This window comes from Branchiostoma belcheri, unplaced genomic scaffold, assembly GCF_001625305.1.
Source record: "Branchiostoma belcheri isolate BF01 breed outbred unplaced genomic scaffold, Haploidv18h27 scaffold168, whole genome shotgun sequence".
Lineage (NCBI taxonomy): Eukaryota > Metazoa > Chordata > Leptocardii > Amphioxiformes > Branchiostomatidae > Branchiostoma > Branchiostoma belcheri.
This window is the reverse complement of record NW_017803135.1, coordinates 148,068-175,130: the sequence shown is the minus strand read 5'-3', so window position 1 is coordinate 175,130 and position 27,063 is coordinate 148,068. Positions and strand designations below refer to the sequence as shown.

At 43.5% G+C, this 27,063-nt stretch overlaps 4 protein-coding genes across 4 annotated transcripts in view; 3 read left to right on the top strand and 1 right to left on the bottom strand.

Moving 5' to 3' along the window:
* LOC109466456 lies at positions 1–23,863 on the top strand. The gene is given in 12 exon segments (XM_019764178.1): positions 1–911; positions 1,453–1,565; positions 1,901–2,001; positions 2,166–2,775; positions 11,493–11,593; positions 11,769–13,310; positions 13,560–15,292; positions 18,432–19,136; positions 20,034–20,140; positions 21,007–21,095; positions 21,540–23,159; positions 23,424–23,863. Coding segments are annotated over 12 exon segments (7,854 nt in total). The 5' UTR covers positions 1–218.
* LOC109466492 (nephrocystin-3-like) lies at positions 4,010–5,304 on the top strand. The gene is made up of 3 exons (XM_019764213.1): positions 4,010–4,168; positions 4,238–4,375; positions 4,502–5,304. Exons 1-3 carry the CDS (start codon positions 4,010–4,012, stop codon positions 5,153–5,155), a joined length of 951 nt encoding a protein of 316 aa, XP_019619772.1. The 3' UTR covers positions 5,156–5,304.
* Positions 9,850–10,990, top strand: LOC109466497. The gene has a single exon (XM_019764221.1). The coding sequence runs from the start codon at positions 9,850–9,852 to the stop codon at positions 10,555–10,557; it is 708 nt and encodes a 235-aa protein (XP_019619780.1). The 3' UTR covers positions 10,558–10,990.
* Positions 23,864–25,890: 2,027 nt separating the features above from the next.
* The window catches only part of LOC109466455 (activating signal cointegrator 1 complex subunit 2-like), a 12,158-nt gene continuing 10,985 nt past the window's right edge, over positions 25,891–27,063 (bottom strand). The window contains exon 19 of the mRNA XM_019764177.1: positions 25,891–26,884. Within this exon, the coding sequence (XP_019619736.1) occupies positions 26,707–26,884 (178 nt within the window). The 3' untranslated portion in view covers positions 25,891–26,706. The remainder of the gene's footprint in view (positions 26,885–27,063) is intronic.

Here is a 27,063-nt window from a genome sequence, read left to right as displayed (position 1 = left end):
TTAAGGCTTAGGCACGTACGCAGGTTACCTGATATGTTTACGGACACGGGTATTTCCGAACCTTTTGTGTATTGAACCTCTGACCTTTGTATTGGCGGATGACGTAATGTTGACACAAGCAGTGTGAAACCTGTGCCTGTTGAAGTCGGACGCATAAAGCTAGTACGGAGACCGTGAAGACAAGGAGTTTTTGGGACATTTTGTGGCAGAAAGTCGCCATGTTGCGGGTGTGTGAGAAACTCCGTGAGGCGGACGAGAAGGGCAGGAGGTACGGACTAGCCCGGGCGGAGACAGGCTACCTCCGTGCCCTGGTGGACGCCATGGCCGACACGGACAGGCTGGCGGAAGTGGAGCTGCTCAAAACTCTGGGCGACGTGAACGTGGAGAAGGGAAGACTCGGCAAGGACGTGGGGAAGTTCAACGCAGCCTTGGCGCTTTACATTGCTGCTATGGTGCGGTGTTACCATGAAGAACAGGCAGATGGTATAGAACACCGCTACAACTACACAGAGAGGCTTTTACAAGGGGTGTCGTCACAGGGTAAGGAACACCCAACTGAAGACAAGGAGACGACTACACCTGCAAAGGTGGCGGCAAAGTTTCATGCATTGGACAAGAGACGGGCTACCGGAGGTAACACAGACTCTTTGCTGGTTGGATACGCACAGGTGATGGTAGAGGCAATAGTAAACGACAACAGCATGTTAGAAACAGAAGCGATCAAGAGTCTGGGTGACGTGTACCTGAAAAGAGGAACAGAAACTGGAGACACTAGAGACTTGACCAGAGCTACTGCTCTGTACAACAGGGCACTGGCGCGGTGTCACAACGTTCATGGAACAGTTGTCATTGTTCACCGATTACTGCACACCGCAAAAATCAGGCATGACATCAACACAACAAGGAACATGGTGAGTGAACTATTTTAACTTGAGCATGACGGAACTCGCTAGTGCTTACTTCCGGGTTTCCACTCTGTTTGTTTACTTACCTCCATGAATCCCGTCATGCATTTCGCACCACCAATGGTAAAATGGCTTATCATGTAGCTAATTGCCCTAGAATAATACCAGCTTCCTGTAATAATTAATTCCCTTCATTGCTTAATTCAACAAACGTATGGGTGGAGTTTGCACTGTAATTTTAGTACAAAAGTGTAATAAGTTGTGAATCGAATATACGTGTATTTTTGGTCGATGGGTATGTACGTCTTGAAAATAGGATGGAACGTGTCATATTTCGCAGCTGTAATTAAATGATGTGCAAAAAAGCATCCAATCATTACATTTTATATTCCCCTCCAAATACTCAGTATTCAACATAGACTCAGTTTGGTCTTCCAGGGGTCATGTCAGATCATTTACCTTTATCCTTTGGTTAAAGCTCTTTTTGTGGTTTACATGACCACCTGTTAATCATACATAACGTTACTTCTTCTTATGGTTCTTGCAGAGGGCAACACGTACGCAAAAACAACAAGACGCGAGAGGACGGAAGGGCCACTTCTCTCCCTTCTCAGCTGCGCCCTCTAGCGACGGAACCGCCAGTCAAGTTGACGATGACTTGTCAGTGTTTCTATATTTCCTTGTCTATTATATATAAAGATTTTGAATTAACTCATTAATAAACATGAATGTGGCGTCATTTGGCATTTTGTTGAGTGTAAAGTAAAGCATTATACAACCAAGCAAATAAACGCTAATGCGTCGTTTTGTGACGTTGTTGATAAAGAAAACGTTGTTAAAATTTATGTACTGATAATAAGAGAATGCTTGGTCTACTATACAGTGTATTCTATGTTTCTATGTTAACGCTTTGTGGTGCATTTGTCGCCTTTGTGTAGTACGTTAATGTGTAGTACGTTAATGTGTTTCAAAACAACGTTTCTTTCCCTGTTCAGATCCTACCGCAGGTACATCCAGACGGCAGACCGTGACGTGGGAAATGGAGACCTGGACGCAGCAGAGCAGAACCTAGCAGCCGCCCTGAAACTGGTTCACGGTCTGTTATCATAACTTTTTATTCGTACATAATATAATCTTAAGTCTTGTCTTAATTTTCCATTGACAGTTTAATTAGCTTATTTTCCCGCCAGACTTTGTTTTGAATTCAATTAAGGTGCACAACTTTGCTTTTATCTGATCTTTTCAAAATCCTACCCACAGATCGCAGTAAACCGAACAAGGCCAAAGAAGCCGACTGTCTGTGCAGGTTGGGTGACGTCTACGTCGAGCGAGGTAAGCGGACAGGAGAAGGTAGGAAATTCACACAGGCGGCAGCTCTGTATAACGCCTCCATGGCCAGAACAGATCTAGATGGTGCACGTGACCAACAAAACATGGTAACGAAACTGCAAGAAACAGAAAGGCAATTTCTTAGAAACACCTGTAACCTTGACTGTGAACCGTGCCCGTATAGCAGCGCGTTAGATCACAGAAATGAACTGGGCAACTTGCGCGCCCGTGCAAAATCTCAGCTCGAAACAATTCATCAGGAACACAACCCTTATCAGTATGATGAAGACGATCCCGTCGTGAGAGAGGTAGAGATCAAACGAGCTGAAGCAATCAAGAACTTGTTCAAGAGCATCACAGTTGAAAGACGAGAGTTTATCCAAGTACTGACAGATGAATGCATCGCCAAACTGGGACCTCCTCCCTGTAACTACGCTTTCATCGGGCTGGGGTCACAGGCCACAGAACTGGTGACGCCGTACTCCGACCTGGAGTTCTCAATTCTGACTGAGGAGGGGAAGGATGATGATGATACACGGAGGTACCTCATAAATCTCACACACTACTTACATCTGAAAGTCATCAACCTTGGGGAAACCATCCTCCCAGCCATGGCCATCCCGTCACTCAACGACTTTCTCTCAGAAGACCCAGAGAAAGACTGGTTCTTCGACTCCGTCACACCTCGCGGCTTCGCCTTCGACGGGTTCATGCCATGGGCTTCGAAGACTCCGTTTGGAAGAGACAGAACTAAAACCAAAGATCCCGTTAGTCTCATCCAGACTCCTGCCGAGTTGGCTAAATATCAGCATCTGCACATCGCCCTAGCGGAAGGCTATCACCTGTCAGACATCCTCAGACGGGTGGCCTACTTAACAGGGGACGAGTCTTTGGTGGAAGATTATGTGAACAGAGTCAACAAAAGTGTAGACCGTTCCCCTGTTCTGTCGCGATTGTCAGCAATGCTGATACTGAATGATAATATTCGACAAATAGAAAACGTTCAACCAACGGCGCAACTTCTGGACGTGAAGAAGGAAATTTACCGTTTTCCCAGCGTGGCCGTTGATGTGTTGAGTGTTTGCTGTGGTATCACGATCCCCAGTGTGTGGGAAATGATAGAAGAGTTACACAAGACACAGAGGATCAGTGACAAAGATGCACACCACTTGACTGTACTGATCAGCATCTCAGCGGAGCTACGGTTAAGAACGTACAATGCCAACGGAGGACAGAAGGACAGACTGTCTCCTCTCACGGAGATGAAAGTCCAACTGGACGAACATGACGTAGATGACACTATCGTTGAGTCAGTTTTCCACATACCAAACTCTAAAATGTTGTTCAGGTACTGCTATACAGCCATGCCATTAAAAAGATGCATTGTAGTTACAGTTGAAAAGGATAATCGAACAGCAAAGATATTCCCAACTGCCATTTTTGACAACTCATCTCAAACCAGGGGTCTTATAACACAACAGCTGTGGCAGTTAGACGCATCCATACGTCACTTCGAGGCAGCACTGGAAGAAGCGGGTGGTGACGAAGAAAAGCAGTTTGACATACTTTTTGGGTTAGGCAGTGTCTCACACAGTCGCGGTGACTATGAGAAAGCGAAGAGCTACTATGAACGGGCACTGAGCGCTGGAAATAATATCTATGCAGGCACCGAAATGCCTCCAGAATTTTACTCATTACTAAACAACATTGGGAACTGTTGGAGTGACCTTGGTATTCAGAGGAAAGCTATCAGTTATCACGAACAATCACTGAAGATGGGGAAAGCTATCTATGGTGAAACAACGCCACATCCAGACATTGCTTCATCACTAAACAACATTGGTAACTGTTGGAGTGGCCTTGGTGATCAGAGGAAAGCTATTAGTTATTACGAACAGTCACTGAAGATGAGGAAAGCTATCTATGGGGAAACAGCGCCACATCCTGACATTGCATCATCACTAAACAACATTGGGGTATGTTGGACAGACCTTGGTGATCAGAGGAAAGCTATCAGTTATTACGAACAGTCACTGAAGATGAGGAAAGCTATCTATGGGGAAACAACACCACATCCCGACATTGCTTCTTCACTCAACAACATCGGGAAGTGTTGGAGTGACCTCGGTAATCAGAGGAGAGCTATCAGTTATTACGAACAGTCATTAAAGATGACGAAAGCTATCTATGGCGAAAAAGCGCCACATCCTGACATTGCTTCAACACTAAACAACATTGGGGTATGTTGGACAAACCTTGGTGATCAGAGAAAAGCTATCAGTTATTACGAACAGTCACTGAAGATGATGAAAGCTATCTATGGTGAAACAACGCCACATCCCGACATTGCTAAATCACTAAACAACATCGGGACATGTTGGAGTCTCCTTGGTGATCAGAGGAAAGCTATCAGTTATTACGAACAGTCACTGAAGATGAAGAAAGCTATGTATGGCGAAACAACGCCACATCCCCACATTGCGTCATCACTAAACAACATTGGGGCATGCTGGAGTGACCTTGGTGATAAGGGGAAAGCTATCAGTTATCACGAACAGTCCCTGAAGATGAGGAAAGCTATCTATGGCGAAACAACGCCACATCCCGACGTTGCGTTATCACTAAACAACATTGGGACATGTTGGAGTCGTCTTGGTGATCAGAGAAAAGCTATCAGTTATTACGAACAGTCACTGAAGATGAGGAAAGCTATCTATGGCAAAACAACGCCACATCCCGACATTGCGTCATCACTACACAACATCGGGGCATGTTGGCATGAATTCGGTGATCACAGTAAAGCCATGCAGTATTACCAACAGTCTTTGAATATGATGAAATCCGGGGACAATCCGGCACATCCCATCATTGCAATAGTACTAGACAACATTAGATCATGTAAAAGTGCCCTCCACGAGTAGAGTAAAGCCGTTAGTAATAGTAGTTATAGCAAATCGTCACTCAGGACTAGCTAACTATGGAGACACTACTGAACACCTCCACTCTGCCTTGCCATATCATGTCATTACATAGCTATACTGCTCACAAAATGTATACTCGGTATGGTGGCTTCTATTACATAACAGGAATTCTAGGAAACTACCAAATACACTTTCCAGAATGGAGCATAGTATGATAGTATATAAGTTTCATGTACAGTCTTTGGTGGGATTCCTACACATAAGCAGCGATTTATGCTTTTCTGATATGTCCTATATCTCGGTATGGTGGCTGATCACTGGAGAAAGCATTTTGAGTGTCTCTTAAATTCAGTTGATAACCGGGCTCACAAGCCACCTGTGATGTCTGCTATGTCACGTACATGTGAATTTGATTATGATATGCAAATTACTGTGTTGGAACTTGTTAACATCATTAAGGAATTGCCCAATGGGAAGGCTGTTGGCTCTGATGGTATTTGTAATGAACATTTCAAGTATGCGGGCCCAAGAATTTGTATTTATCTTTCATTGTTATTGACATCTGTTATTGTTCACAATTTTATTCCTGATATTTTGTTGGATACCATCATTGTGCCTGTCATTAAGAACAAATCAGGTAATATCTCCAGTAGTGATAACTATAGACCAATTGCCATCACCTCTGCACTTTCCAAGGTCTTGGAGTCGCTGTTACTTAGTCGCCTTAAACCCTTCCTTCAGACATCTGACTACCAGTTTGGATTTAAACCCAAGCATGGTATTGATATGTGTGTTTTTACTCTGAAGGAAATTATTGAATATTACAAGGGACTGGGATCTCCCGTATTCGTTTGTTTTATGGACGCCTCCACGGCCTTTGATCGTGTGAACCACTGGCTCTTGTTTAAAAAGCTTCTTGAAAGGAATGTACCGTTATACCTTGTGAGACTTCTGGTCTATTGGTATGAGAACCAGACCATGTGTGTAAGATGGGGTTCTACTTTGTCAACCCGGTTCACTGTCTCCAATGGGGTACGACAAGGCAGCCTTTTGTCGCCTCATCTATTTAACATCTATATTGATGATCTTAGTCTAAAACTGAAAAATGCCAGAGTTGGCTGTCGCGTCGGCGGTTTTATTGTAAACCATCTGCTGTATGCCGATGATCTGTGCTTGATTTGCCCCAGTGTTAAATCCCTTCAGAAACTGGTTGAGATATGTGAACATTTTGGTAAGGAAAATGATATTTTGTTTAACACAAATAAAACTTGTTGTATGTACTTCCCGAGCGCTGGCCTTCCACTCCAGCAGCCTCTGCCCGCCGTGAAAATTTATAATGTTGAGTTGAAATATGTGGATTCTTTTGAATATCTTGGTATTCATTTAAATGCGAAGTTAAGTGACAATGACTGTGTTCGAGCTGAAATTAGACGCCTATATCGCCATACCAATTGTATAAATCGCAAATTCTATCATTGTTCGCCCGTTGTGAAGAAGACTTTGTTTATGTCCTACTGTTCTCAGTTGTTTGGAGTCCAGTTATGGAACTCTGTTCATGCGAGTGTACTAGCTAAGTGTCGTGTTGCATACAATAATTGCTTTCGTATTCTCCTTAAGTTGCCAAGAGGTTGTAGTGCCAGTTCAATGTTTGTACACCTCTCGACCGATACATTCGATGCTAGACGCAGGAAATTGTGTTATGCTTTCATTAATAGAATGTACGCCACCAACAATAGCATTATATGCTGTCTTTTGAGATCAGACTGCCAATTCAGGAACACGTATTTTAAAAATGTATATAGATTGTTGTGTGTTTAGTGTCTATGTGGTCCTTGTCTGTACTATGGGTTTTTTCCTGAAATAAAGTCATTCATCATCATCATCTAAAGTCAGGGACTACATGTCTATACTGTACAAATGAATAAAGGAAAAAAAGTCTTGTATTGTTTCTGAGTAAGCTCAATGGAGCGAGAGAGTGAGTGAGTGAGTGAGTGAGTGAGTGAGTGAGTGAGTGAGTGAGTGAGTGAGAGAGAGTGAGTGAGTGAGTGAGTGTGTGAGTGAGTGAGCGAGTGTGTGAGTGAGTGAGTGAGTGAGAGAGAGTGAGTGAGTGAGTGAGTGTGTGAGTGAGTGTGTGAGTGAGTGAGTGAGTGAGTGAGTGAGTGAGTGAGTGAGTGAGTGAACAGAAGTTATGGATGATGAAAGATGTGGATTATCAGCATCACGATGGTATTGAATGAGCCGGTGATTCTCACCATGGCAACAACAGCGACGGTAAGAAGGCAGGTTCATAGCAACAGCACAAAACCATCAAAAAGATTTGTTTTTTATTAACTAATGCGGTGATACCTATCTACTGGACTACTGGTATGTACAATTGAGCAAACAAAATACAGGATGATGGTTGTACCACCCCCCCTACACACAATACGCTATTTCTAGTGTCTATTGAGGACTGTCTATTGTCTATTGAGGACTGTTGAGGACTAATAACTCACTCACTAGGTTTACCATATAGATCACATGTCAGCTCTGATCATCTATCCAGCCTTGGCTGGAAAGATCTGTCTTCACGTCGTCATATGCATCTCCTACAAACTGTACGAAAGTCGATAAACAACCAGTTGCCAGAGTACCTAGACATCTTTAACCGTACCCTAGAAACCCACAACTACTCCACCCGACACAGTGTGAACCAGTCCCTGCGACTTCCTAAAGCTAGGTTGGAATGTGGCAAGAGAACGTTTGCTTATCGAGGTGCAGTGGGCTGGAATAAACTCCCACCCGGTGTTAGAACTGCACCGTCGATACAGACATTCAGAACAATGTATGCTCAGTTGTGACCTCTGACTTCCCTCCCTTATTACGACCTGGCATGACCCCGATTACGAGTAATGGATCACGATTATGATTTTGTTTTTGGTGTAAATATTGTTGTATTTCCGTGTATATATGTGTGTCGTACCCAGGGCCACTCTGAAAAGTAGTGCTATGACACTGAGTAGTGCCACCCTGGTAAAAGAATACAGAAATGAATAAATAACTGCCGCATCTACCGTGACTCGTGACGAATCTTTTCATTACCACATACAGCAGAAGTAAAATCTTGAGCAAACAGAATACAGAATGATGGTTGACAGGTTGTAGCCCCTCCACACACAGTACGCTATATCTACATACATATCAGCCACACCCATAGTTGTCTATTGGGGAATGTTGATGACTAATATATGCTGCATCTGACGTGACTCGTGACGAATCTTTTCATTACCACATACAGCAGAAGTAAAATCTTGAGCAAACAGAATACAGGGTGATGGTTGACAGGTTGTAGCCCCTCCACACACAATACGCTATATCTACATACATATCAGCCACACCCATAGTTGTCTATTGAGGACTGTTGAGGACTAGTAACTGCCGCATCTCCAATCAGGTATCACGAACAGTCACTGAAGATGATGAAAGCTATCTATGGCGAAACAACGCCACATCCCGACATTGCTGGATCACTGTACAATTGAGCAGACAGAATACAGGATGATGGGTGTACGCCCCCCCCCACCCCACACACACAATACCCTATATCTAAGTACATATCAGCCACTCCTATAGTTGTCTATTGAGGACCGTTGAGGACTAATAACTGCTGCATCTGCCGTAAATCGTACCGATCTAGCAGTGGCTATACTGTGTTGAAGCGCCATCTAGCAGGTGCCTGCGGAATGACATGATCAGCACCAAGGACAGCACCAGCTTTATCCTTATGTGGGTTCTTCCCAGCAGACAATGATGACATAATAGTCCTTGTTTTTTTTCCACAATCTTTTTAATACCACACAGAGCAGTAGTAAAATGTTTCGGGTGTGTGAAAAACTGCGTAAGGCGAACGCCAAGGGCAGGAGGTACGGACTAGCCCTTGCGGAGACTGGCTATCGGACTGCACAGTACATAATAATAGAGTAGAGTAGACCTTTCGGCGAATAGGGGAATTCTTGTGTTTAGTTGGGGTCACTCACCACACCAATGTACTGTAATTCCCGATTGTACAAATAAGGCCTAAGGTATACCAGAGGGGTTTCCCGAACACGAGACCACATAAAAGACCCAACATAGTAAAAAAAAAAGATTAACGGCTTTTGGTCGCAAATGTGTGATGTTGACACATTCGCGGACCAAATCCGTAGGGTCGTTTTTACACCCAGTTAGACAATTAGCCTAAGAGGCTCGGTGGGCGTCACTCCACCATACATGGTGAGGAAGTCGTATAAAGTGCCTTTCCCAAGGGCACAACGTCGGGTCACGGTGACTATCGAACCCGTGACCTCTCGGTTCCAAGTCCAACGGTCTAACCGTTGCGCCACCGACGCCACGACATGGTAGAAAGATCTTATTAAAGACGACACTGGACCTGATTTAAACTGTGAAACTGGGAAACTGGGAAACTGTGTTAAACATATGCATGAAAGTGGCCCTGGCCTGAACACTTAAGGCATAGGCACGTACGCATGTTACCTGATATGTTTACAGTTTACGGGTATTTCCGAACCTTTTGTGTATTGAACCTCTGACCTTTGTATTGGCGGATGACGTAATGTTGACACAAGCAGTGTGAAACCTGTGCCTGTTCGAGTCAGGCGCATAATTTTAACACGGAGACCGTGAAGACATTTGACATTTTGTAGCAGAAAGTCGCCATGTTGCGGGTGTGTGAGAAACTCCGTGAGGCGGACGAGAAGGGCAGGAGGTACGGACTAGCCCGGGCGGAGACAGGCTACCTCCGTGCCCTGGTGGACGCCATGGCCGACACGGACAGGCTGGCGGAAGTGGAGCTGCTCAAAACTCTGGGCGACGTGAACGTGGAGAAGGGAAGACTCGGGAAGGATGTGGGGAAGTTCAAAGCAGCCTTGGCTCTTTACATTGCTGCTATGGTACGGTGTTACCATGAAGAACAGGCAGATGGTATAGAACACCGCTACCACTACACGGAGAGACTTTTACAAGGGCTGTCGTCACAGGGTAAGGGACAGTCAACTGAAGACAAGGAGACGACTACACCTGCAAAGGTAGCGGCAATGTTTCAAGCCCTGGACAAGAGACGGGCTACCGGAGGTCACACAGACTCTTTGCTTATTGGATACGCACAGGTGATGGTAGAGGCGATAGTAAACGACAACAGCATGTTAGAAACAGAAGCGACCAAGAGTATGGGTGACGTGTACCTGAAAAGAGGAACAGAAACTGGAGACACTAGAAATTTGACCAGAGCTACTGCTCTGTACAACAGGGCACTGGCGCGGTGTCACAACGTTCATGGAACAGTTGTCATTGTTCACCGCTTACTGCACACCGCAAAAATCAGACAAGATATCGCCAGAGGAAACAAGGTGAGAGAACTATTTTGATTTGAGCATGACGAAACTTGGCAGTGCTGACTTCCGGGTTCCCACTTGGTTTGCTTAGCTCCATAAATCCAGTCATGCATATCGTGCCGCTAAGCGTAAAGCGTATCGTGTCGCTTAAGGTCATGGGCTTTTTCTTGCGCTAGAATGATACCAACTTCTTATTGATTTATCAACGTTATTGCTTAAACGTCATTGCTGAACAAAAATATGGTTTATGCGTTTGCACTAAATTTTTGACGACAGAATAGTATAAAAAGCTATGAAGATGTATGCATTTTGGTCCGTGGGTCTGTGTGTGTAACGTTACATATTGACAATATTATGTCGCCCTTGTAGTTAGATGCTGTCCAAATAAACAACAAATCATCACATTTTATATTCCCGTGTAAATACTCCGTATTTAACATAGACCCAGTTTGCTTTCCAGGGGTCATGACAGGCCGTTAACCTTTGACCTTTGGTGAAAGTTCTTTTATGGTTTACATGGCATGACATAATCATACATAACTTTACTGCTTCCTATGGTTCTTGCAGAGGTCAACACGTACGCAAAAACAACAAGACGTGAGAGGACGGAAGGGCCACCTCTCTGTCTTCTCAGCTGCGCCCTCTAGCGACGGAACCACCAGTCAAGTTGAAAACGACATGTTAGTGCTGTTATGTTTACTTGTGTGAGGTAGTGGAGTTGATTATTTCAAATCAAAATACCTGTAAAACACGAACAAGGGGCCATTTAGTATCTTGCTGGACAGAAACGTATTATCAATTTCTGCGTTGTTTAACGTTGCTTTGTGACATTGTTAAAAAGACCACGTTGTTCAATTTTCTGCGTAGTCTATTGAACAGTATGTCAAACACTTTGTAGTGCATTTGATGCCCATGTGAAGTATTGGTACGTTTATTTGTTTCAAAATAAAGTTTCTTTCGCTGTTCAGAACCTACCGCAGGTACATCCAGACGGCAGACCGCGACTTGGGAAATGGAGAACTGGACGCAGCAGAGGCGAACCTAGCAGCCGCCTTGAAGCTTGTTCACGGTCTGTTTAAACTTTAAATAATATAATCTTTCTTACGTCTTCCCTTAATTTTTCATTGGCAGTTCCATTAACTTATTTTCCTCTCTAATGGGATACTCGGTTTTGTATAAAACAAAAAATAATAATAAGCGCACGACTTTGCTTCTATATGATCTGTTTAAATTCCAACCTACAGATCGCAGTAAACCCAACAAGGCTAAAGAAGCCGACTGTCTGTGCAGGTTGGGTGACGTCTACGTCGAGCGAGGTAAGCGGACAGGAGAAGGTAGGAAATTCACACAGGCGGCAGCTCTGTATAACGCCTCCATGGCAAGAACAGATGGAGACAAACAAAACATGGTATCAAAACTGCAAGAAACAGAAAGGCAGTTTCTTAGAAACACCTGTAACCTTGACTGTGAACCGTGTCCGTATAGCAGCGCGTTAGATCACAGAAAGGAACTGGACAACTCGCGCGTCCGTGCAAAATCTCAGCTCGAAACAATTCATCAGGAACACAACCCTTATCAGTATGATGAAGACGATCCCGTCGTGAGAGAGGTAGAGATCAAACGAGCTGAAGCAATCAAGAACTTGTTCAAGAGTATCACAGTTGAAAGACGAGAGTTTATCCAAGTACTGACAGATGAATGCATTGCCAAACTGGGACCTCCTCCCTGTAAGTACGCTTTCATGGGCATGGGGTCACAGGCCACAGAACTGGTGACGCCGTACTCCGACCTGGAGTTCGCCATTCTGATTGAGGAGGGGAAGGATTATGATGATACACGGAGGTACTTCCTAAATCTCACACACTACTTACATCTAAAAGTCATCAACCTTGGGGAAACCATCCTCCCAGCCATGGCCATCCCGTCACTCAACGACTTTCTCTCAGAAGACCCAGAGAAAGACTGGTTCTACGACTCCGTCACACCTCGTGGCTTCGCCTTCGATGGCTTCATGCCATGGGCCTCTAAGACTCCGTTTGGAAGAGACCAAACCAAAAGCAAACCTCCCGTTAGTCTCATCCAGACTCCTGCCAAGTTGGCCGAATATCAGCATCTGCACATCGCCCTGGCGGAAGGCTATCACCTGTCAGACATCCTCAGACGGGTGACCTACTTAACAGGAGATGAGTCTTTGGTAGATAAGTACACACGCATTGTCAACAAAAGTGTAGACCGTTCTCCTGTTCTATCACGGTTGTCAGCAATGCTAATACTAAAGGATAACTTTCAAGAAATAAAAAACGTTGAACCAACCGACCAACTTCTGAATGTGAAGAAGGAAATTTACCGTTTTCCTAGCGTGGCCGTTGAAGTGTTGAGTATTTGCTTTGGTATCACGATCCCCAGTGTGTGGGGAATGATAGAAGAGTTACACAAGACACAGCGGATCAGTGACGAAGATGCCCACCACTTGACTGTACTGATCAGCATCTCAGCGGAGCTACGGTTAAGAACGTACATTGCAAACGGAGGACAGAAGGACAGACTGTCTCCTCTCCCGAAGATGAAAGTCCAGCTGGACAAACATGACGTAGATGACACAATCGTTGAGTCAGTTTTCCACATACCAGACTCTAAAATGTTGTTCAGGTACTACTATACAGCCATCCCATTTAAAAAATGCATTGTGGATACAATTACAAAGGTAAGTCCAACGATAAAGATATTCCAAACGGCTGTCTTTGACAACTCATCTCTAACCAGGGGTCGAATAGCACAAGAGCTGTTACAGTTAGACGTATCCGAACGTCACTTAGAGGCAGCACTGAAAGAGGCGGGTGGTGACGATCGCGAGAAACAACAGTTTGACATAATTTTTGAATTAGTAAAAGTCTCGCAAATGCGAGGTGACTATAAGAAAGCAATCAGCTACTACGAAGGGTCACTCAGAGTTAGAAATACTATTTATGCAGGCGACATGCGTCGCGTATTTGCCGCGTTACTCATAAACGTTGGATCCTGTTGGTGCGGCCTTGGTGATCACGGGAAAGCTATCAGTTATTACGAACAGTCACTGAAGATGATGAAAGCTATCTATGGTGAAACAACGCCACATCCCGATATTGCTCAATCACTAGACAACATTGGGAACTGTTGGAATGACCTTGGTGATCAGAGAAAAGCTATCAATTATAATGAACAGTCTCTGAAGATGAGGAAAGCTATCTATGGCGAAACAACGCCACATCCCGACATTGCTAAATCACTAAACAACATTGGGAACTGTTTGAGGAGCCTTGGTGACCTGAGGAAAGCTCTCAGTTATCACGAACAGTCACTGAAGATGAGGAAAGCTATCTATGGCGAAACAACGCCACATCCCCACATTGCTGGATCACTAAACAACATTGGGGCATGCTGGAGTGAACTTGGTGACCTGAGGAAAGCTGTCATTTATCACGAACAGTCACTGAAGATGAAGAAAGCTATCTATGGTGAAACAACACCACATCCCGACATTGCTTCATCACTACAGAACATCGGGTACTGTTGGAGTGGCCTTGGTGATCAGAGAAAAGCTATCAGTTATTATGAACAGTCACTTAAGATGAGGAAAGCTATCTATGGCAAACGAACGCCACATCCCGACATTGCTAAATCACTAAACAACATTGGGGTATGTTGGAGGGGCCTTGGTGACCTGAGGAATGCTGTCAGTTATCACGAACAGTCACTGAAGATGAGGAAAGCTATCTATGGTGAAACAACGCCACATCCCGGCATTGCTGGATCACTAAACAACATTGGGGTATGCTGGAGTGACCTTGGTGACCTGAGGAAAGCTGTCAGGTATTACGAACAGTCACTAAAGATGAAGAAAGCTATCTATGGTGAAACAACACCACATCCCGACATTGCTTCATCACTAAACAACATCGGGTACTGTTGGAGTGGCCTTGGTGATCAGAGAAAAGCTATCAGTTATCATGAATGGTCACTAAAGATGAGGAAAGCTATCTATGGCGAAACAACGCCACATCCCGACGTTGCTGAATCACTAAACAACATTGGAACGTGTTGGAATGACCTTGGTGACCAGCGAAAAGCTATCGATTATAATGAACAGTCACTAAAGATGAAGAAAATAATGTATGGTGACACAACACCACATCCTGATATTGCGTCATCACTAAACAACATTGGGGCATGCTGGAGTGACCTTGGTGATCAGAGAAAAGCTATCATTTATTATGAACAGTCACTGAAGATGATGAAAGCTATCTATGGCGAAACAACGCCACATCCCCACATTGCGTCATCACTAAACAACATTGGGGCATGCTGGAGTGACCTTGGTGATAAGGAGAAAGCTACCAGTTATCACGAACAGTCCCTGAAGATGAGGAAAGCTATCTATGGCGAAACAACGCCACATCCCGACGTTGCTGAATCACTAAACAACATTGGCGCATGTTGGAGTGACCTTGGTGATCAGAGGAAAGCTATCACTTATTACGAACAGTCACTGAAGATGGAGAAAGCTATCTATGGTGAAACAATGCCACATCCCGACATTGCTTTATCACTACACAACATTGGGACATGTTGGCACAAACTCGTTGATCACAGAAAAGCCCTGACGTATTACGAACAATCTTTGAATATGATGAAACTTTTCTATGGGGACAACCCAGCACATCCCAAAATAGCAAAAGCACTGAACGACATTCGGTCATGTAAAAGTGCCCTCCGCGAGTAGAGTAAAGCCGTTATTAGTTGTCGCAAATCGTCACTCAAGATTAGCTAACTATGGGGACACTACTGCACATCTCCAATCTGCCATATGTCATTACATAGATATCTTGATCACAAATTGCATACTATGTAAGTATGGCAGCTTCTATTACATGTATTAATGTACTTTTCAAGTATTTAATGTATCAATGTACTTTGCAAGACTATTTATTGCGTAGGGAGACTAATAGATATACTTGTAGTCTTTGGTGGAATTTCTTGCACTCATTGTAAGTAGGAAGCCATTTGGACAATTCCTTTGTGCCTTTTATCTAGAATCAGGGATTAGCATGACAATGAATAAAGGAAACAAAGTCATACATGTATATGAGTTCCGGGTAAGCTCAATGAAATGAGTGAGTGAATGAGTGAGTGAGTGAATGAGAGAGTGAATGAGTAAGTGAATGAGTGAGTGAGTGAGTGAATGAATGAGGGAGTGAATGAGTGAGTGAGTGTGTGAGTGAGTGAGTGAGTGAGTGAGTGAGAGAGTGTGTGAGTGAGTGAGAGAGTGAGTGAGAGTGAGTGAGAGAGTGAGTGCGTGAGAGAGTGAGTGAGCGACGCAGGAAGGTCAGTAAAGAAACAAAGAAATAGTGTTTATTATCTTTGTGTAAATAGGTTTAAGTCTTACAGCTATACGGCAACCCCTACGGCTTACAGCTACGAGACTGAGTGGGTGAGTGGGTAGGTGAGTGAGTGAGAGAGTGAGAGAGTGACTGGGTGAGTGAGTGGGTGAGTGAGTGAGAGAGTGAGTGAGTGGGTGAGTGATTGAGTGAGTGAGTGAGTGAGTGAATGAGTGAGTGAGTGAGTGAGTGAATGAGTGAGTGAGTGAATGAGGGAGTGAGTGAGTGAGTGAGTGAGTGAGAGAGAGTGGTGAGTGAGTGAGTGAGAGAGTGAGTGAGTGAGCGAGAGAGTGAATGAGTGAGTGAGTGGGTGGGTGAGTGAGTGAGAGAGTGAGAGAGAGTGAGTGAGTGTGTGAGTGATAGAGTGAGTGAGTGATAGAGTGAGTGAGTGAGTGAGTGAGTGTGTGAGTGAGAGAGTGAGTGAGTGAGTGAGTGAGTGAGTGAGTGAGTGATTGAGTGAACAGAACTTATGGATGATGAAAGATGTGGATTATCAGCATCACGATGGTATTGAATGAGCCGGTGATTCTCGCCATGACAACAACAGCGACGGTAAGAAGTCAGGTTCATTGCAACAGAACAAAACGATCAAAAAGATGTTTGTTTTTAAGGCCATGTTGATTTGATTATATGGATGACATCCGCGCGCGCATGAATTTTCGGCCGTTTCAAAAAAAAAAAGTTTTCAACCATACTGTAAATCGTACAAAACAGTTGCAAAATGAGCAAATATATACCGTAAGTTACAAAAAAAACCATACCAATTGTCGTAGAATGCCAAAATTAAACGAAAAAAGACGAAATTGTAAAGAAATGAACTTGAAGACTAGATTATTCGCCAAACCATATTCCGTCCCATTTGTTCAACCCTCATGACCACGTAGATTTCATAATGAAAACAACTTTTTTTTTTGCAAAACTTTTTTTTTATTCGCACGCGCGCATCAATTTTGGGGTTCCCGGAGGATGTCATCCATATAATCAAATCAAGATGGCCTAATGTGGTGATACCTATCTACTGGACTAATGGTATGTACAATTGAGCAAACAGGACACAGGATGATGGTGTACCCCCCCCCCCCCTCGACACACAATACGCTATTTCTAGTGTCTATTGAGGACTGTTGAGGACCAATAAATGCCGTATCTGCCGTGACTCGTGACGAATCTTTTCATTACCACATACAGCAGAAGTAAAATCTTGAGCAACCAGAATACAGGGTGATGGTTGACAGGTTGTACCCCCTCCACACACAATACGCTATATCTACATACATACATGTATCAGTCACACCCATTTGTTTTTTTTTTTTTTGTAACTAATGTGGTGATACCTATCTACTTAAGTACTGGTATGTACAATTGAGCAAACAGAATACAGGATGATGGTTGTAGCCCCCCCCCCTTCCACACACAATACGCTATATCTACATACATATCAACCACACCCATAGTTGTCTATTGGGGAATGTTGAGGACTAATATATATATATATATAACTGCCGCATCTAATGTGATTCGTGAGGAATCTTTTCATTACCACATACAGCAGAAGTAAAATCTTGAGCAAACAGAATACAGGATGATGGTTGACAGGTTGTAGTCCCTCCACACACAATACGCTATATCTACATACATATCGGCCACACCCATAGTTGTCTATTGCGGAATGCTGAGGACTAATAACTGCCGCATCTGCCGTGAGTCGTGCCGATCTAGAAGTGGCTATACTGTGTTGCAGCGCCATCTAGCAGGTACCTGCGGAATAACATGATCAGCACCAAGGACAGCACCAGCCTTACCCTTATGTGCGTTCTTACCCGCAGACAATGATGACGTGATAGTCCTTGTGTTTCCACAATATTTTCATTACCACATGTAGCAGAGGTAAAGTGTTTCGGGTGTGTGAAAAACTCCGTAAGGCGAACGCCAAGGGCAGGAGGTACGGACTAGCCCTTGCGGAGACTGGCTATCGGACTGCACAGTACATAATAATAGAGTAGAGTAGACCTTTCGGCGAATAGGGAATTCTTGTGTTTAGTTGGGGTCACTCACCACACCAATGTACTGTAATTCCCGATTGTACAAATAAGGCCTAAGGTATACCAGCGGGGTTTCCCGAACACGAGACCACATAAAAGACCCAACATGGTAAAAAGATCTTATCAAAGACGACACTGGACCTAATTTAAGCACCTAAATACGCAGTGGTGGCGACGAAAAACCAGGCTACCTGGGAGACTGCGTTAAACATATGCATGAAAGAGGCCCTGGCCTGAACACTTTTAAAAGGCATAGGCACGTACGCAGGTTACCTGATATGTTTACGGACACGGGTATTTCCGAACCTTTTGTGTATTGAACCTTTGACCTTTGTATTGGCGGATGACGTAATGTTGACACAAGCAGTGTGAAACCTGTGCCTGTTCAAGTCAGATGCATAATGTTAACACGGAGACCGTGAAGACAAGGAGTTTTAGGGACATTTTGTAGCAGAAAGTCAGCATGTTGCGGGTGTGTGAGAAACTCCGTGAGGCGGACGAGAAGGGCAGGAGGTACGGACTAGCCCGGGCGGAGACAGGCTACCTCCGTGCCCTGGTGGACGCCATGGCCGACACGGACAGGCTGGCTGAAGTGGAGCTGCTCAAAACTCTGGGCGACGTGAACGTGGAGAAGGGAAGACTCGGGAAGGAGGTGGGGAAGTTCAACACAGCCTTGGCGCTTTACATTGCTGCTATGGTGCGGTGTTACCATGAAGAACAGGCAGATGGTATAGAACACCGCTACTACTACACAGAGAGGCTTTTACAAGGGCTGTCGTCACAGGGTAAAGAACAGCCAACTGAAGACAAGGAGACGACTACACCAGCAAAGGTAGCGGCAAAGTTCCAAGATCTGGACAAGAGACTGGCTACCGGAGGAAACACAGACCCTTTGCTGGTTGGATACGCACAGGTTATGGTAGAGGCGATAGTAAAAGACGACAGCATGTTAGAATCAGAAGCGATCAAGAGTCTGGGTGACGTGTACCTGAAAAGAGGAACAGAAACTGGAGACACTAGAAACTTGACCAGAGCTACTGCTCTGTACAACAGGGCACTGGCGCGGTGTCACAACGTTCATGGAACAGTTGTCATTGTTCACCGCTTACTGCACACTGCAAAAATCAGGCAAGACACCACCAAACCAAGAAACAAGGTGAGTAAATTAAGAAATATTTTGTAGAAACACGGAAGTAGTGTTTGAGTATTGTCTTCATGAGCTCAATACTAATGTCTTTTATTATTATGTGCTAATGTGATGTTCTTAAATTCTCAGAAGTCGTTGTTAATATTATGCATTATATACTTCACAGAGGTTTTAAATCTTTGAAGAGATTTCTTATTTTGTTTTTTTTGTTGATTTGAACCATTCTTTATTCATGAAAGCTCAAATCTGCTTGCAAAACCGCTTATTATTGAGGTCATGAGGGAAGAGGTGAGGGCCAGACAAAATATATCAACAAGATAAAGTTTACATCATTCAAATTCCTACTAAAACCGTACACACGTTCACATGTAGTCCATGATGACCAAATCATCTATAGCTGTTGTCACAACATCTTAAAACGTGTACTTTGGCTTGGCTTCCCAGGGGTCACCTCGGGACATTAACCTTTGACCACTCGTCTAAGTTCAGTTGTGAGTAGAATGGTACGTTTGCTCATAGCCTCCTGTGCAGGCCCTGCGGCGGTGTGAAAGAGTTTTTAACCCGTTATTTTAATATAGCCGGCCATCCTACATAGCTGCCGAGAGAAGGTTCCATTCCGCCCAAGAATGGAACATTCGATTTGATTTATTAGGCTGAATATGACATATGTATACAGCCAGGACTGCCCGACTAGCCGGAGGCTATTATAAAGGGCTAGCCCTCACAACAAGAACTTAAAACAATTCGGAACAGGTAGGAACCTTCTCTCCGCGGCTATGTAGGATGGCTGCAGCTGGCTATATTAAAATAACGTGTTAAAAACTCTTCCCCGCCGCCGCGGGGCCTGCACAGGAGGCTAGTTTGCTCACCAGTTAATGATTCATGACTTCCTGTCGGTTCACGTAGTGGACAACACGTACGCAACGGCAACACGACGTGGGGGGACGGAAGGGCCACGTCTCAGCTGCGCCATCTAGCGACGACGTTAATAACGCAATGCGCAGTCTACATATGTAAGTACAAGGGTGGTTTGGATGGATGGATGGAGGGATGGGTGGATGGATGGATGGATGGATGGATGGATGGATGCATGCATGCATGGATGGATGCATGGATGGATGGATGCATGGATAGATGGATGGATGGAAGGATGGATGGATGGATGGATAAATGGATGGATGGATGGATGGATAGATGGATGGATAGATAGATAGATGAATAGATGGATGAATGAATGAATGCATGGATAGATGCATGGATGGATGGATGGATGGATGGATAGATAGATAGATGAATGGATGAATGAATGAATGCATGGATGGATAGATGGATGGATGGATGGATGGGTGGATGGACGAAAAAATTAGATACACAGGGATGTTCGTCCCAAAAGGTATATACTCACTTACATTCCTTGTAATAGCATTCAACAAACATTACGTTATTTTTCACAGCTCTTCGGAACTTCGTAGAGAATTCCAGAATGCAGAAACAGCCAGAAAAGCTAACAAAGAAATGTGAGTATTCTTCATATGGTTACACCTGTTGTTGATTGTTTCAAATCGTACTAACTCTGTAATGAGTTAGTACTCCGTAGTATTCCGTATAATGAAATGTAGCACAATATCACACATAAGTTTTTCATAAAGGAATGCTAATAATCAATTAATCAAAATTACATAAAAAATATTGCCATATATTTATTTCACAATTCAGTTACTAGTATGTAGAACAGCAATTTGTGACTATTACTGGCATACAATTCATTTCTAGTCCAGCGGCATAGCTGGCAAAATCGTACAACACTTTTTGTGTATTTGTCACCCTTGTGAACTGATGTTTGTTCAAAACTTATTTCCCTGTTTAGATCCTACCGCAGGTACATCCAGACGGCAGACCGTGACGTGAGAAATGGAGACCTGGACGCAGCAGAGCAGAACCTGGCAGCCGCCCTGAAGCTGGTTCACGGTCTGTTATACACTTTTTATACTTGTAATTTCTTCTGGGACGAAAGTATTGTTTTGGGCAGTGCCGGTTTAAGGGAAGTTTGTGTTTATCTTGTCATGAGCAAGGATTGAAAGTGGGTGGAGATTGGGTTTCAGTTGGTTGACAGGGTTGTGACCCAGCATGTTTTGGATGATACAGTTATATGAGGTCACCAGGAACGTGTATTCGTAGTATGAAACATAAACAATAGTGAAATACCGGATTAAGTTACGTCATACAATCGTATAATGTATAATAGATTCTATGATGTAGTTGCATTTCTATATTTCCCCATGATTAACCAATACACTAGCAATACAACTAACAAATCATAACATTCACAGGAAGAACTAAATCTCCGATTTGCCATTTCCTTTTTTTATTTTGATTGGAATTTCTTTTTTTTTTTAATTTTAATACCTACAGATCGCATTAAGCCCAACAAGGCAAAGGAAGCCGACTGTCTGTGCAGGTTGGGGGACGTCTACATCGAGCGAGGCAAGCGGACAGGAGAAGGTAGGAAATTCACACAGGCGGCAGCTCTGTATAACGCCTCGATGGCACGGTCAAATGGAGACAAACAAAACATGGTACCAAGACTGCAAGAAACAGAAAGGCAGTTTCTTAGAAACACCTGTAAACTTAACTGTGAACCGTGTCCGTATAGCAGCGCGTTAGATCACAGAAAGGAACTGGACAACTTGCGCGCACGTGCAAAATCTCAGCTCGAAACAATTCATCAGGAACACAACCCTTATCAGTATGATGAAGACGATCCCGTCGTGAGAGAGGTAGAGATCAAACGAGCTGAAGCAATCAAGAACTTGTTCAAGAGTATCACAGTTGAAAGACAAGAGTTTATCCAAGTACTGACGGATGAATGCATCGCCAAACTCGGACCTCCTCACTGTAAGTACGCTTTCATGGGGTTGGGTTCACAGGCCACAGAACTGGTGACGCCGTACTCCGACCTGGAGTTCGCCATTCTGATTGAGGAGGGGAAGGGTGATGATGATACACTGAGGTATTTCCTAAATCTCACACACTACTTACATCTAAAAGTCATCAACCTTGGGGAAACCATTCTCCCAGCCATGGCCATCCCGTCACTCAACGACTTTCTCTCAGAAGACCCAGAGAAAGACTGGTTCTACGACTCCATCACACCTCGCGGCTTCGCCTTCGATGGCTTCATGCCATGGGCTTCTAAGACTCCGTTTGGAAGAGACCAAACCAAAAACAAACCTCCAGTTGGTCTCATCCAGACTCCTGCCAAGTTGGCCGAATATCAGCATCTGGAAATCGCGCTGGCGGAAGGCTATCACCTGTCAGACATCCTCAGACGGGTGACCTACTTAACAGGGGACGAGTCTTTGGTGGATGAGTATACAAGCATTGTCAACAAAAGCGTAGACCGTTCCCCTGTTCTTTCACGGTTGTCAGCAATGCTGATACTGAAGGATAACATTCGGGAAATAAAAAACGTTGAACCAACCGGACAGCTTCTGGACGTGAAGAAAGAAATCTACCGTTTTCCCAGCGTGGCCGTTGATGTGTTGAGTATTTGTTGCGGCGTTACGATCCCCAGTGTGTGGGGAATGATAGAAGAGTTACACAAGACACAGCGGATCAGTGACGAAGATGCCCACCACTTGACTGTACTGATCAGCATCTCAGCGGAGCTACGGTTAAGAACGTATATTGCCAACGGAGGACAGAAGGACAGACTGTCTCCTCTCACGGAGATGAAAGTCCAGCTGGACAAACATGACATAGATGACACGGTCGTTGAGACAGTTTTTCACATACCAGACTCAAAAATGTTGTTCAGGTACTACTATACTGCCATTCCATTAAAAATGCGTATTATGGATACAATTCAAAAGGAAAATCAAACCAAAAATATATTCAAAACATCCATCTTTGACAACTCATCTCAAACCAGAGGTCGAATAACACAAGAGTTGTTGCAGTTAGATGCATCCGTACGTTACTTTGAGGCAGCACTGAAAGAGGCGGGTGGTGACGAGGAAAAAAAGTTTGACATAGTTTTAGCGCTAGGTAATGTCACTTACAGGCGCGGTGACTATGACACAGCGATCAGCTACGTCAAACAGGCACTTAGCATTGGAAATACTATTCATGCAGGCACCGAAATGCGTATCGTATTTTCCTCATTACTGGTAAACATTGGGACATGTTGGAGCGGTCTTGGCAATCAGAGGAAAGCTATCAGTTATTTCGAACAATCACTGGAGATGAAAAAAGCTATCTATGGCGAAACAACGCCACATCCCGACATTGCTACATTACTAAACAACATTGGGACATGTTGGAGTGACCTTGGTGATCAGAGGAAAGCTATCAGTTATCACGAACAGTCGCTGAAGATGAGGAAAGCTATCTATGGGGAAACAACGCCACATCCCGAAATTGCTTCATCACTAAACAACATTGGGTCCTGCTGGGGCAACGTTGGTGACCAGAGGAAAGCTATCAGTTATCACGAACAGTCACTGAAGATGAAGAAAGCTATCTATGGCGAAACAACGCCACACCCCGACATTGCTTCATCACTTTCTAACATTGGGGTATGTTGGAAACAACTCGGTGACCACAGTAAAGCCATGAAGTATTACCAACAGTCTTTGAATATGATGAAAGTTATCTACGGGGACAAATCTGCACATCCCAACATGGCAAAAGTACTGAACAACATTAGATTATGCAGAAATGCCCTCCAACAGTAGAGTAAAGCAGTTATCAGTCATCCCCAAATCGTCACTCAGGATTAGCTAACTATGGAGACACTACTGAACACATTCAATCTGCCTTGCCATATCATGTCATTACATAGCTATCTTGGTCACAAATTGCTTACTATGTAAGTATGGCAGCTTCTATTACATAACAAGGGAACTAATGTACTTTGCAAGACTATGTATTGCATAGGGAGACTATATACTTGTAGTCTTTTGTGGAATATCTTGCACTCATTGTAAGTAGGCGGCCATTTGGACAATATTCCTTTATATTCTATATCTAGAATTATGGATACGCACGACTGTATTTATATTGCATTATTGTGCTTTTAACGTGTGGTAATTATTAATGCAAACTTGATATGCAACGAATTGGTATTTATCAAATGTAACGAACTTTTATCAAATAGCTGTACTATCAGCGCATTTTATGTTTTAAAGCCTTCTCAATTCAGCCAAATATGGCTGCTTACAGGCTTTTGTGTGTACGTACATAGTACAAATAAACCAGTCTCTCTCTCTTTCTCTCTCTCTCTCAACAATGAATAAAGGAAACAAAGTCATACATGTATATGACTTCCGAGAAAGTTCAATGAAATGAGTGGCTGAATGAGTGAATGAGTGTGAATGAATGAATGAATTAACAGAAGTACTGGTGAATGAAAGATGCAGATGATCAGCATGGTGAACATCTTTCATCCACCATAACTTCTATTCATTCATTTACCCATTCACTCACTCACTCACTCACTCATTCACTTACTCATTTTATTCAGCTTATTCGGAACTCATATACATGTATGACTAACACCTAAAGTTATACTTATGAATGGATCTTTAAGGGGTTTTCTGTATCATGGCCTTGTGTTTTGGGATGATTCTTTGGGAAGATCTCTAAAATTGCAGATTACAAGTATGCAAAGGCAAATGCAAGGAGGGTGGAGGATTCCATCTCCAAGTACTTTTCTAATTTTGCAGTGGGGTCGTGGGGGGCAACTGCTGTGTTCGCGACTCGGAATTAAGAGGTCTCGGGTTCAAATCCTGACATGCCACCTGTCTTGCGCCCTTGGGAAAGGCACTTTATACGACTTTCCCCACTAGACTTAAGTGAAAATGAGTTTTGTTTGTCCAGTATTCGTTTCTATGTGCGGGACACAACACCAGCAACAGCTGCCTATGTTCCGCGTGTATTGCACTGTTGCAATTTCAATGAATCAAATCAAAAATTAATTTGCAAAAGATACGCAAGAACCTTTTCGACATTAATCTTCAAGAGGCCTGAAACGACTTGTGACGTTAAGTTTCCTTTTACTTTATGAACAAATGTAAAAGCAACAACAGCAATTAAGTGAAGGGTTCCTCTTCTTTACAATATCCTTACATGTTTCACAGTACAATGTTAGACAAACTGTAGAGTTCACGTCACAATGTGCACTTAATGCCACTCAGGGGCAGGTTACAAAGTACGATCGCACAATTGAAGTCACTCTGAACAACAGCAATCATTAAGTGAAGGGTTTCCCTTCTTTACAATATCTTTACAGGTTTTACAGTACAATGTTAGGCAATCTGTAGATTTCACGTCACAATGTGCAGTTAGTGTCGCTCAGGGGCAGGTCACATACTGTAATTCCCTTTATGTTCACGGTAGCAAAAGTTGGTCTGAGAAAAATGTGGACATGTTCACGGAACTATATATTCACGGTGGCCACAGGTGCAGGAAAAAGAACATGAAGATTCAGGAATTATTGACTGTAATGATGAGTTCACGGTACAGAAGTGACAATGAAAACAGTGAACATAACTACAGTACAATGAAAAATCAGGAATTACACTAGTACGATCGCAAATTGAAGTCATTCTTGGGATAGTTCTGAAACAGAAATCCTGAAAAATGCAGTCTCATGTTGGAAAAATCTGCCTTCAATCCTTGTCTGCAGTTGGTTCTGTCACGGCTTGCCTGAAAATGCTGCAACATCAAAATTGGGCGACGAACTATGACAAAAGTGACCGCACTGTAAGACACAAAGTTCTGCAATCTGTCACTATTGTATCCAGAATGATATAGTCTGATTGGCACAATTTTCTAACATTCTTTAAGAAACAGTGACATCAAAATTTACTTCCTCGACATACATTTGTACACATTGCAGTGGTTGAATGATATGTAGGCAAAAGATTCACTATAATTGTGTCAATGGTTCTACAACCAGACATGTAGAGAGCTTAAAATACTGGCCTTTTTTAGAATGAAATTGCATCATGTTGACAGACAGTGAACTCCTATCACTTAGCAGACTTCTTGCTTATGATAAGTGCCAGTTTATCATTTTGAAGATTGTAGAATCTTGCCATATTCTTAGATATGTTTGAATATAAACAAGAAAAACTGAATATGGCAAGAGTGAGAAGAGCTTAACCTTTTCCATGCTACCAACCCTGTATCCAATACAGAATTGGTGGCCAAAAGGCTACTTCATTGTACAAAAGGTAACTTAAGACATCAAAGAAATGAAAGGTAAATGTCTGTAAATAATTTCATCATGTTGGTGAATGACTGAATGGCAACCACTTGTTTTGATGGCCATCTGTCATCTTCTTCAGGACAATTATGACTAGTTCACTGTGCACTGAAGCTAGATGTTACTGCTCACGCTTTATGTTTGGGGCCACATCGGGAGCAGTAACACCCAGCTTCAGTGCACTGCAAACCAGTCATAATTGCCTTGATGAAGATGACAGTCATCGAAACGTCGGCTCTTGTTAACCAAATGGTTTTGAGTAAAGAACGTTGCCATTTGAAATGCCAATGTGTTGTTCTACAGATGAGTTTACGTGAGTGGGCCCATCCCCCGGGCCATCTTTCTGTCCGCCATGGCTCGCCGGTTGTGATTGGCCCGAGAGGACTTGTTCTTCTCCTTCTGTCTCCTGCTCTGAGCCGTCTCCTTGGTTTGACCTTGACCTTTGGCCTGACCTTTCAGGATCTCCTGTTGGTTTCTGTTTTGTCCCCTGTTAAAAGACAACCAATAGCAAGGTTATGGGTGGCAACCATATGCACCATATTCATGTTAAGTCTACAGAACAGTTTTGTTGAAGGGGGTTAAGATTCTAGACACCAAACAAGACCACTTGACTTTGTGAGGTACAATGGAGGCCATCTACATCAGGGCGCACTCAACAGATATCGG

Bases quoted from the DNA above. Each gene is read 5' to 3' on its own strand.
- LOC109466497 (XM_019764221.1), top strand. From the start codon at position 9,850: ATGTTGCGGGTGTGTGAGAAACTCCGTGAGGCGGACGAGAAGGGCAGG.
- LOC109466492 (XM_019764213.1), top strand. From the start codon at position 4,010: ATGGGGAAAGCTATCTATGGTGAAACAACGCCACATCCAGACATTGCT. The intron at 4,169-4,237 runs GCGCCACATCCT...CTTGGTGATCAG, and splicing joins AAGCTATCTATGGGGAAACA to AGGAAAGCTATCAGTTATTA. The intron at 4,376-4,501 runs GCTATCAGTTAT...CTTGGTGATCAG, and splicing joins ACCTCGGTAATCAGAGGAGA to AGAAAAGCTATCAGTTATTA.